This window comes from Vipera berus, assembly GCF_964194415.1.
Source record: "Vipera berus genome assembly, chromosome: 4".
NCBI classification, from domain to species: Eukaryota; Metazoa; Chordata; class Lepidosauria; order Squamata; family Viperidae; genus Vipera; species Vipera berus.
Window position 1 is genome coordinate 20287985 of NC_138206.1, and position 13087 is coordinate 20301071.

At 45.4% G+C, this 13087-nt stretch overlaps 1 protein-coding gene across 4 annotated transcripts in view; it reads right to left on the bottom strand.

Annotated features, from left to right (window-relative positions):
- RDX (radixin) overlaps positions 1-13087 on the bottom strand; it is a 64142-nt gene that overhangs the window by 21716 nt on the left and 29339 nt on the right. For all 4 annotated transcript variants that reach the window (XM_081327174.1, XM_081327173.1, XM_081327172.1 and 1 more), the window contains exons 3-5: positions 11049-11132; positions 9402-9497; positions 501-775 (exon numbers count right to left, since the gene is read on the bottom strand). In XM_081327174.1, coding sequence (XP_081183300.1) covers positions 501-775; positions 9402-9497; positions 11049-11132 — 455 coding nt within the window. The remainder of the gene's footprint in view (positions 1-500; positions 776-9401; positions 9498-11048; positions 11133-13087) is intronic.

Below are 13087 nucleotides of genomic sequence, written 5' to 3' on the forward strand. Positions count from 1 at the left end.
ACATAATTGCTTTCTTCAGTGAATTCCCCCACATGACATGGCCAAAATAAGTGAGACGCAGTTTCATGATTTTGCCTTCTAGTAACATGTCTGGTATTATACATGCTTGTTCGTCATCTTTGCTGTCCAAGGAATACTCAGGAGCCTTCTCCAACACCACAGCTCAAATGAGTTAATTTTCTTCCTGATTTGCTTCATTTAAAGTTGAACTTTCACAATCATAGGTAGCTACGAGGAACACAATAGAGCGAACTAACCTACATTTGGTTGCCAGGCTGATGACCTTGCTTTTCCATATTCGGCTTCTAATTATCTCCAAGCAATATATTATACATGCATCCATTTTACTTTAATTTTGAAAAGATACATATTTAATAACACTGGCTTAATCACAAATTCATATCATATTATGTACTACATTGTTCATAGTGTATATTACTTAAGCAACATTATCAAACTCTAAATCCAATGAAATTTTGATATAGCCAGAAATTTCTTACCGCTGGGGTAAAAGTCTGTCATTGGCCAAATATCCTAGCTTATGTATTTCCTTATTGTAATCAGCATATTTTGCTTGAACAGCATAAGAAGCCAGTAGAACTGCAGTTTCAGGAGGACAATAGATTTCATCATTCAAGATGGCTTCTTTGATTTGCAGAAAAAAGAGTCTCTGAGTTATTTCTTGAATCAATTCTTCAGAAACATCCTCAGGAAAAAACTTTGCCCTGAATTTGAACTGAAATGGATTTTCTTTCCTTACATCTTGCTGTGTTACCTAAAATGAAATATATGAATTATAAAATAAAAATATATGTTATAATATAAAATTTCAAAGGATAAAGAGAACATTAACATATTGGAAAAAGTAATTATAACTATTTATCATATTTTGCAACATAATATAAAAAATACAGCACTGAAGGACGTGATTTTCACAGATACTTAAATAGGGAAGCGTGAGAGCTTTCAGAATGTATATTTCAAAAACGTATTTCAAGACCACAATAAGGGATGGAATTATCCAACATTTATTTAAAAAACTCAACTCTGAAAGCCTATTTATACCACTGGAGATATAGCTATATTTTTCCAGGTCAACCAATGGAAACTATATTTTGAATGCATCTCTTAATGATTAATAAGCATTAAAAGTTTAAAGGTTTCCCCTGTTCAGTTGTGATCGACTCAAGGGGGTAGTGCTCATCTACAATTCTTAGCAGAAGGAGCTTGCATTGTCTGAGAGCGGCTTCTGTCATCATGTGGCCAGCATGAAAATATGGAACACTGTTTCCTTCCAACCAAAGTGGTACCTATTTATCTACTTGCATTGGCATGCTTTCAAACTGCTAGGTTGGCAGGAGCTCGGGTGAGTAACAGAAGCTCACTCCCTCACATGACACTTGGGTTTTAAATCTAGGCTGTCAGTTTTCCAGCTTGACAAGCCCAGCGTCTTAACCACTAAGACATTGCACCGCCCTTAATAAGCATTATGCACATCAAATTTTATGAAAATGAACTTAATTGATATGTTATACGTATAGCACTGAGAAGTTTAGCAAGAACTGCAACAAAAAGATTTTTAAAACCGCTAAAGTAAAATATTGACAAACAACAAATATTTATTTATTTATTTATTTATTTATTTATTTATTTAGATTTGTATACCGCCCTTTCCCGAAGGACTCAGGGTGGTTTACAGGGTAATTAAAACAAGAAATACAAAAGTTAAAAACGATTAACAAAATTACAACAATCCCTGAAAAAGTAAAAGCCCCCAATTAAAATTAAAATTAAAATTCTCAGCCTGGGCCCGAGAGCTCGAAGAGCCAGGTCTTCAGGTCCCGGCGGAATGAACAGAGGTCGGGGGCAGTCCTCAGCTCCACGGGCAGCTGGTTCCAGAGGGCAGGCGCACCAACAGAGAAGGCCCTCCCCCTGGGTGTTACCCGCCGGCAATCTTTTACTGGCGGCACCCTGAGAAGACCCTCCCTGTGGAAGCGCACTGGACGAAGGGAGCTTGATGCTGGCAGCAGGTGTTCCCTCAGATATCCCAGACCCAAGCCATTTAGGACTTTATAGGTCATTACCAGCACCTTGAATCTCACCCAGAGGGCAACCAGAAGCCAATGCAGCTCGCGGAGTAGAGGTGTTACATGGGAGTATCGGGAAACCCCAATCACAACTCGTGCGGCTGCATTCTGCACCAGCTGAAGCCTCCGAGTGGTCCTCAAGGGCAGCCCCATGTAGAGAGCATTGCAGTAGTCTAAACGGGAAGTCACGAGCGCATGAGTGACTGTGCGTAGGGCATCTCGGTCCAGGTAGGGTCGCAACTGGCGCACCAGGCGAACCTGGGCAAAAGCCCCCCTGGTCACGGCTCCTATATGGTCTTCAAAATTGAGCCGGGAGTCAAGGAGGACACCCAAGTTGCGAGCCCTATCAACGGGGGGTAACACCTCACCCCCCCATCGTTAAAGATGGAATGGTCTGGTTAACCCGAGATGCAGATATGCACAGCCACTCAGTCTTGGCAGGATTGAGACGAAGCCTGTTTCTCCCCATCCAGACCCGGACCGCCTCCAGGCAACGGGACATCATGGCAAGGGAATCGCTGGGTTGGTTCGGGGTGGAAAGAAAAAGTTGGGTATCATCAGCGTACTGATGATACCCCACCCCGAAACCACGAATGATCTCACCCAGCGGCTTCATGTAGATGTTGAACAGGAGGGGCAAGAGAACCGACCCCTGAGGAACTCCACAAACAAAAGGGCTCGGGGTGGATCTCTGCCCTCCCGTCAACACCGACTGCGAGTGGCCCAGGAGATAGGAGAACCACCGTAAAACAGTGCCTCCCACTCCCAACCCCCTGAGACGCCGCAGTAGGATACCATGGTCGACGGTATCAAAAGCTGCTGAGAGATCTAATAGGACTAGGACAGAGGAGCAACCCCTGTCCCGAGCCCGCCAGAGATCATTCACCAGTGCGACCAATGCCGTCTCCGTGCTGTGTCCGGGCCTGAAACCCGATTGGTACGGGTCCAGAAAATCAGTTTCCTCCAGGAAGAGAGGAAGCTGATGCGCCACCACACTCTCAACAACCTTCGCCAAAAAGGTTATACAGGTAGTTCTCAACTTACAATCATTTGTTTAGTGACAACACTGAAGAAAGTGACTTATTATTTTTTATTTATTTATTTTATTAAATTTGTATACCACCCTTCTCCCGAAGGACTCAGGGCGGTGAACAGGGCATATATAAATAGAAAATACAAAAATTAAAAGAGAATTAAACAATTGCCCAGATAAAAACAGTAACAATATAAAAACCCATTAAAAATCCTAACATCCCCCATCAGGCCAGGCCAGCTTGTTCAAATAAATGGGTCTTCAGACCGCGCCGGAAGGAGCGAAGGTCCGGTGCCGTCCGGAGCTCAACCGGCAGTTGATTCCATAAAGCCGGAGCGCCCACAGAGAAGGCCCTCCCCCTGGGGGCCACCAGCCGACATTCTCTGACCGAGGGCACCCTGAGAAGGCCCTCTCTGTGGGAACGCACAGGGCGGAGGGAAGTTGACGCCGGCAGCAGGTGGTCCCCGAGGTACTCAGGACCCATGCCATGTAAGGACTTAAAAACCATAACCAAAACCTTGAATCTCACCCGGAAGACAACTGGTAACCAATGCAGCTCGCGGAGCAAAGGTGTAACATGGGAGTACCGGGAAACTCCCAAGACAACTCTCGCGGCCGCATTCTGTACCAGTTGGAGCCTCCGAGTGGTCTTCAAGGGGAGCCCCATGTAAAGAGCATTGCAGTAGTCCAGGCGAGAGGTCACGAGCGCATGAGTGACCGTACACAGGGCATCCCGGTCCAGATAGGGCCGCAACTGGCGCACCAGGCGAACCTGGGCGAAAGCCCCCCTAGTCACGGCTACTATATGGTCTTCCAGGGTAAGCCGTGAATCTAGGAGGACTCCCAAGTTGCGAGCCCTATCCACGGGGGGTAAAAACTCACCCCCCATAGAAAGAGGTGGAATATTTTGAATGTCCCGGGATGCCGGAATGCACAGCCACTCAGTCTTGTCAGGGTTGAGCTGAAGTCTGTTCCTCCCCATCCAGACCCGAACCGCCTCCAGGCAACGGGACATCACATCGAGGGCATCACTGGGGTGGTTTGGGGTCGAAATGAAAAGCTGGGTATCATCGGCGTACTGATGATACCCAACTCCAAAACCACGAATGATCTCACCCAGCGGTTTCATGTAGATGTTGAACAGAAGAGGCGAGAGGACCGACCCCTGAGGAACTCCACAAATGAGAGTCCTTGGGGTCGACCTCTGCCCCCCTGCCAACACCGACTGCGAGCGTCCCAGGAGATAGAAGGAGAACCACTGAAGAACTGTGCCTCCCACTCCCAATCCCCTGAGATGCCACAGCAGGATACCATGGTCGAATGGTATCGAAAGCCGCCGAGAGGTCTAATAGGACTAGGACAGAGGAATGTCCTCTGTCCCGGGCCCTCCAGAGATCATTCACCAGAGCGACCAATGCCGTCTCCGTGCTGTACCCGGGCCTGAAACCCGATTGGGACGGGTCTAGATAATCCGCTTCATCCAGAACCAGGGGAAGCTGATGCGCCACCACACTCTCAACAACCTTCGCAAGAAAGCGAAGGTTGGAGACCGGATGAAAGTTATTCAACACAGCTGGGTCCAGGGCAGGCTTCTTGAGGAGAGGTCTCACCACCGCCTCCTTCAAGACGGCGGGGAAATTACCCTCACTCAAAGAAGCAGATATAACTGCCTGGAACCAGCCTCATGTCCTTTCCCGAGCTGCATAGGCCAGCCAAGAAGGGCACGGGTCCAATAAACATGTGGTGGAGCTCAACCTCCCCATAATCCTGTCCACTTCCTCAGGGGTCACAGAATCAAACTCCTCCCAGATAACATCGACAAGACTGCCCGTGTCCTGATTGTCGGACTCTGCCCAGTTGGAGTCCAGACCGGTCCGAATCTGAGCGATTTTATCCAACAGATGTTGACCAGACTCCTCGGCACGGCCCTGCAAGGGTTCCTCCCTCACCTCCTGATTAAGGAGGGAGCGGGTCACCCTAAACAGGGCGGCCGGGCGATTATCTGCAGACGCGATGAGGACAGAGAAGTAGTTACACCTCGCCGCCCTCATCGCTGCGAGATAAGACCTAATAAAGGTTCTTAGTCGCAACCGGTCGGATTCGGATTGGCTAGACCTCCAACAGCTCTCTAGGCCCCATTTCCGACGCTTCATCTCCCGGAGCTCGTTGGGATCTGCACCGGGTCAGGGGCCGCAAGGGTACAACTCGGTCAAGTGCCTCAGTGGCCGCCCTTTCCCAGGCTTCCACTAGGGCATCCGCCGAGTTGTGAGCAACGGAGGCAGGTGGGGACCCCAGCGCTGCCTGGAACCTGTCAGGATCCATTAAGCGCCTGGGGCGGTACCATTTGGTTGGCTCCATACCCCCACGGCGGGGGGTGGCAAAACGGAAGACCAGCCGCAGGAGGTAATGATCGGTCCATGACAGGGGCATAATAAATGGAGAGCCCCCACCAAGATCATCAAACCACCATCCAGATAAGAAAACCAGGTCAAGGGTGTGGCCTCCCTCATGAGTTGGTTCAGAAATTACTTGCGTCAGGTCCATGGCCGTCATGGAAGCCATGAACTCCCGAGCTAACTCAGATGAACCTCCTAGGGATGGTAGATTGAAGTCACCCAAAACTATGAGTTTGGGGAACTCAATCACCAACCCAGAGAGGACATCGAGTAGCTCAGGCAGGGCTGCCGCTGCGCGACTAGGCGAAAAGTACACCAGCAGCAAGCCCAACTGTGCCCCCGGACCAAATCTCAAAGAGACTCACACCCGACTATCTGAGGAACGGTGGTCTCCCGCGGACATAAGGTCTCCCTGATAGCTACCGCCACTCCCCCGCCCCTACCTTGAGCCCGGGGCCGGTGTAGCACCCGGAAACCTGGTGGGCAGAGATCGACCAAAGGGACCCCACCCTCTGGGCCCAACCAAGTCTCCGTGATGCAAGCCAGGTCCGCATGCTCACCCTCAACTAAATCCCGAACAAGGGGAGCTTTATTAACCACGGACCTGGCATTCAGGTACACCAGCCGGAGCTCAGGAGGCTGCGCATCCTCGCTCCCGGGACCTCGGGGAAGAAACAGAGGGTCGGAGCGCCTCACCGCTTGTAAGTAGCGGAGACGACCCCCCCCGGTAACGATACGGCCCTCTGTTCATGCACCTGCTGCCATTCCCCAACGTCGTGGGAATCGGTAGTCCCACGACCCGCTCCCGAGCCCCGGAGGCAACCACACCCCGCTATCCCCCCGCGCGATCAGACCCAGGCCTGGCCTGAGCCAAAGTTGATTGACCACCCCCCATAGCCAAACAACCACCACCCACTCCCGCCCCTCTCCCTAACCCCATAAAAATTTTTACTAAAAAGTTAACCAGGGGCCTCCTATTAAATTTATATTGAAGGCCCCTGCCCCTGCCCGGCCATCTGTCAGGGTCCCAGTAATCGGGCCCTTCATCGAGATTGGAGGTGTTAAAAAAGGCGGGTTGCACCCAGGAGAGGGGGGCACCCCTGAGGGCGAACATGTTCGTGCTAGTGTATCGATACATATAAGTCCAGGAAAGGCAGCCCCATAATTGATAAGTTCGATAGGAGGATCGAGACATAGGAAGTGAGTATCTGGACCCTCACCCAACTTCACTGCCACTCAGTTGGGTGCCCCCAGAAACAGGCCACCCCCGTCCTCTCACGACGGGTTGCAACTCTGTTCCTGGGGGTGGTCCAGGATATGCACCCTGGGTAGGGCATACCCCATAGAGCTCCCACCTCTATGGGGCTGCAGATGTAAACCCAAGCCACTCTCCCACCGTGGCTTGTACCCAGGTCCGTCCAAGTCCAAAGGGGAAAGCGAGGCAGGCAGAAAGTTGGTAAGTGGGTAGATATATAACCAGGGCAGAGGGGCTAGCCAGGCCAAGATGGTGAATCACTGTCTAGTAACGGCAGGCGACTCCAGTTGCCCCCATAGTTCCTTCGCACATTGTCATTTGGATATCATTCCCGGCCGCAACTCCATAGGACCCCGAAGGGGCCATCCAGAGCGCAGCCCCCCAAAGTACAGGAGCCCCAAGTCTTCGAGGCGGGGGAAGAGGAGCGAGGAGCCGGGGCAAGCGGAGGGCCTCACCGTCACAGGACCCGCTGCCCGAACTGCTGCAGCTGTCGCTGACCAAACAAGAACGCCAGCCGCCACAACGCCGCTGCCATCGCCAGAGACGCCGTCGCTGCCGGTGGAATGGGCCAAAGGCCCGAAAAATGCCTTCGACCACCGAGATGACCCGCGGTCGTCCTCTCCGCCGCCAAAACGGCCCGAAGACGCCGTCGCCGCCGCCGAAAGTGGCCCGAAAGCGGTACAGGAAACACACGCACCTATGACCATTTTTCACACTTATGACTGCTGCAGCATCCCCGTGATCATGTGATCAAAATTAGGATGCTTGGCAACTGGCTTATATTTATGATGGTTGCAGTGTCCCAGGATCATGTGATCATTTTTTGTGACCTTCTGACAAACAAAGTCAATGGGGAAACCAGATTCACTTAACAATCATATTACTAACTTAATAACTGAAGTGATTCACTTAACAACTGGGGCAAGAAAGGTCGTAAAATGGGGCAGAACTCACTTAACTGTCTCACTTAGCAACAGAAATTTTGGGCTCAATTATGGTTATAAATTGAGGACTACCTGTAATTAATATTGCCCAATTAAGACTACATTAGGAAGAGTAGCGTAAATAATGCTGCAAAAAATGTTATGGCATATTATTTTCTTGTTCAGTGTTCTAGAAAATGTTCGATCCCTGATTAGAACAGAACAGAACAGAATAACAGAATTGGAAGGGACCTTGGAGGTCTCCTAGTCTAACCCCCTGCTCAGACAGGAAACCCTATATCCTATACCTTATTCAGACAAATGATTATCCAATCTCTTCTTTAAAATGCTCCAGTGTTGGAGCATTCACAACTTCTGGAGGCAGGTTGCTCCACTGGTTAATTGTTCTGTCAGGAAACTTCTCCTTAGTTATAGGTTGCTTCTCTCCTTGATTAGTTTCCATCCATTGCTTCTTGTCCCGCCTTCAGGTGGTTTGAAGAATAGCTTGACTCTCTCTTCTTTGTGGCAACCCCTGAGATAGTGGACCACTGCTATCATGTCCCCCCCATGTCCTTCTCTTCATTAAACTAGACATACTCAATTCCAGCAACCATTCCTTGTGTTTTAGCCTCCAGTCCTTTAATCATCTTTGCTGCTCTTCTCTGCACTCTTTCTAGAGTCTCAACATCTTTTTTACATCATGGTGACCAAAACTGGATGCAGTATTCCATGTGTGGCCTTACCAAGGCATTACAAACTGGCATTAATACTTTACAGGATCTTGATTCTATCCTTCTGCAAGAATGCAGCCTAGAACTGTGTTGGCTTTTTTGGCAGATGCAGCAAACTGCTAATTTAAACATTTAATTATGTTTTAGTTTTTATAATCCAGACAATCATGCTCTCAATTTAGCAGTACATCCTTACTTTCCCCCCCTTACATCCTTTTTCTAGTTCTGTTATTTTTAGTATCCTGGAGCGTATCAATACAATCCTCTTGCTTCTCAGTAGACTCATTGTGCCACAATATGATCAGCACTTATCAGCTTCCTTTACTACTAGGAGGAATGATTTATGATCCATGGGATGCAAGTATAATAATCTTCTCTTGCCTCTCTCTCAGTGCCTCATCCACAAAGAAATATGAAACTAATAAGTTTAGTCAATTGGAATGCTTGCCTTATATGGAAATAAAAATAATTCTCTTTATGTTCTAACACAGAGATGAATCCAACAATTCTACTTATCCATACTTACTGAAACTTTAGCTCTCCTTAGATGCTGAGTATTTATCAGGTATATATTAAATCCTGCCATCATTAGTTGGGAGTGGGGGAAAGAATAAAAAACAAAATCTAACAGGAGGAATATACCAGTTTTATGATCTGCTTTCAGTGACATTCCATATTACATGGTATCAAAGAACTGAGAACAGCCTTTGAGAAACATACCATTTAGATATGATTCAAATTTATTTTCTATAAAACTAGATTGACATGAAATAGAAAATAATCTTAGAAATGGATTTACACATACTCTAGAAATATATTTTAGTTTACTCTTTTCTTCATTCATTAGGCACCCATCTAGTATCAACATTAGCTTGACTTACAACCCAATCTTCAGAATGTATCTATTCTACCAATGATACTTTTGCTACATCAAACATAGAAAAAATATTTTTAATTTTTAAAGTAAAATAATTACCTTTTTGTTTAATTTCAACCAAGTTGTGTACCCTTTGCTGTCCACATATTGCAATCCAAAAAACCAGACTTCTCGTAGGCCAACTGTTTTTACTACCTAAAAAAGAAAATATCAGTATCAAAAAATGGTCTTGCCATGGATGTTTTACTGCTGCCATTAGCTATTAGAAGTCCTTCCTTCATTTAGTGATATGCAAATGCAATAAATATTTCCTCAAGAAAAACAGCAATCTGTATCAGCCTATCAAGAAAGAACTTTGAAACATTTTAAACTACAATTAAAAAGAAGAGACTACTGAAATAAAGATGGCCAGGGAGTCACAGAGCAATGCAGTTGTTACTGAAAAAAATGGCAAGCCGTTTTCATTAAATAACATCATTCATGACTTTGTTTAAATACACTCCATATTTGCTATAGAAAATCCTCATATGGCATAATTTTATGAAATAGGACAACTATTTTATTGCGTTATCAGAATTTAAGCGTGTCCTGTTAGCAGCTAAAACAGAGGTTTATATAATGTACTGCAGGCTAATTTTGTGCACGTGGTCACTGGTAAGATGATTTAATTGAAACAGATGCTAATCTCTCTCTCACACACACCCCACATACACCTAGCACATTTTTATGGAGCAAATCAAAAATCAGTTCATGCTTCCCAAAGTGACAAATCACACATCTACAAATAACCCACAAAAAGACAAGAATAGAATCTTCCTCTTGCTATTATTTCTAAGCCTTTAACATTCTAGGCATATTGTTTCTATTTCTGGCATAACTATTCTAATAAACTTCCCAGAATATGAATCAGAATGAAGTTATTCTTTGGACAGCTTCCTTTTTTATGGGGAACTTTATATGGGGAACTTTACACAGTTATAGTGGATGTAGCCCTTTTTTGAATGAATACAAGTAAAACTACAGATTAAATGTTTCTATCTTTGTCATCATGTTTTGCAATAGAATTCTAATGCTAAATAGGACTATCTAAATTCTAAACAACTTAACTTTGCACCAATGCTATCTTTTTCCCCTATGAGAAGAAGCTTAAAAATATTGCTTATCTCATCACAGATGTATGGATTTTTTTATTTTATTTTTTTAGAATGTAAACACTATATTCTATAAAAGGTAAAGGTTCCCCCGCACATGCGTGCTAGTCGTTTCCGACTCTAGGGGCCGGTGCTCATCTCCGTTTCAAAGCCGAAGAGCCAGCGCTTGTCCGAAGACGTCTCCGTGGTCATGTGGCTGGCATGACTAGACGCCAAAGGCGCATGGAACGCTGTTACCTTCCCACCGTAGTGGTCCCTATGTTTCTACTTGCATTTTTATGTGCTTTCGAACTGCTAGGTTGGCAGAAGCTGGGACGAGTAACAGGCGCTCACTCTGTTACGCGGCACTCGGGATTCGACCTGCCAAACTGCCGACCTTCTGATCGACAAGCTCAGCATCCTAACCGAGCCACCGCGTCCCTTGAGCCACCACATCCCTAAATTATATTTTATTCTATAATTCTTCACAAATCAGGCTATCAATTCTAGATAGGTTAATAGATTAATTTTTGCAAAAAACATACTATGCTATCATTTATACAAAATGTAAAATGTTAATAAAAGATGAAGACATACATAAACTCAACATTTATACCTGATCAAAAAGCTGTTTCCCTGTTGTGTTCGGTTGAATGGCAAACTCTAGTTCTGCATCCATAGTGGTAACCCTTACGTTAATCTGCACAGAACAATAATACGTAATATAAATACAACATTTTACACATTAATTTAAACATTAATATAATCCCAAGTGATATTGATATGGTCAGCTTCTCACAAATTTGCTATGACTAAATAAAAAACTAAAGAATATTAAAAATCAGAAATTTTTTTCTTACATATTAATATTTCTATTCATTACAACTAAAATTTTTGGGAAATGATTAAACACACAAACATTATATTTATTGAAAACATGTCACTGAATTTAAGATAACCTTTCCCCAAAAGAAGTGTATTTAGACATAAGAAAAGGGTTATAAATATGCAAGTCTTGCTTTCTCAATTATGATTGCCAGTGCCCACTGAAACCAGTCCTGGAGATATGCCCAAGTGTGTACATATATAGCACACACACAAATTTTACCTAATTAATTAAATCATATATCTATATCTACATCTACATAAGATAAAAGGTAAAGGTTCCCCAGCACATGCGTGCTAGTCGTTTCTAACTCTAGGGGCCGGTGCTCATCTCTGTTTCAAAGCCGAAGAGCCAGCGCTTGTCCGAGGACGTCTCCCTGGTCATGTGGCCGGCATGACTAGACGCCAAAGGCACACGGAACGCTGTTACCTTCCCACCGTAGTGGTCCCTATTTTTCTACTTGCATTTTTACGTGCTTTCGAACTGCTAGGTTGGCAGAAGCTGGGACGAGTAACAGGCGCTCACTCTGTTACGTGGCACTCGGGATTCGACCCGCCAAACTGCCAACGTTCTGATCGACAAGCTCAGCGTCCTAACCCACTGAGCCACCACATCCCTTTTATACACACACACACACACACACACACACACACACACACACACAGATATATACTGCTCAAAAAAATAAAGGGAACACTTAAACAACACAATGTACTGTATTTAATAGTAGGATGTCTTATCCTGTGTCCCCTTTATTTTTTTGAGTATACATATACACATACACACACACACACACACACACACCTCTCCTACTATACTCAATGACTCTTACTACCAGCAAAGTGTGTATAGGATCTTGTCATGTCTATTTATCTCAGCACACATATTGTTAAGATGTGACAGAAACTATTGGGGGGGGAATCCTTGGGGTACTTTTCAGGTTACAAAAAGGGTATATGTTGGTATATGGCTTTTAGTTGACCTGCTTGCACAAGGAAAAGGATGCAGTTTATTCCATAGCACAGTCCATGGCTCTTAGTCCCACACAATTGTGTTGAAGATTGTTGCTTTATTCAGTCAGTCTACTATCATTACTTTTCCCTTTGCATCCACAAGCAGCAGTATTTGCATGCATCCCTCCCTTTCATTTTATAAGTCATCTTGTAAGTCAACCTTCCCCTTACCAGGAGAGGAGAGGGCAAAGAGAAAAACCATCTTTTTGAATAAATTCAGTAAGTAAACAGCTGAACATTAATAATTAATAATCACCCCTTCATGGATTACTGCCTTGTCGTGGCGAAGGGGCTTGTGTAATTCAATGAAGCTATGAGCTATGCTGTGCAGGGCCACCCAAGATGGACAGGTCACAGCAGAGAGTTCTGACAAAACGTGATCCACTGGAGAAGGAAATGGCAACCCACTCCAGTATCTTTGCCATGAAAACCCCATGGACAGTACCAAAAGGAAAAAGATATGACGCTGGAAGATGAGCCCCTCAAGTCGGAAAGCGTCCAATATGCTACTGGGGAAGAGCAGAGGGCTAGTACTAGTAGCGCCAGAAAGAATGAAGCGACTGGGCCAAAGCCGAAAGGACGCTCAGCTGTGGATGTATCTGGTGGTGAAAGGAAAGTCCGATGCTGTAAAGATTTTTTTCCCATAGGAACCTGGAATGTAAGATCCATGAATCAAGGAAAGCTGGACGTGGACAAACAAGAGATGACAAGATTGAACATTGACATCTTAGGAATCAACGAAGTAAAATGGACAGG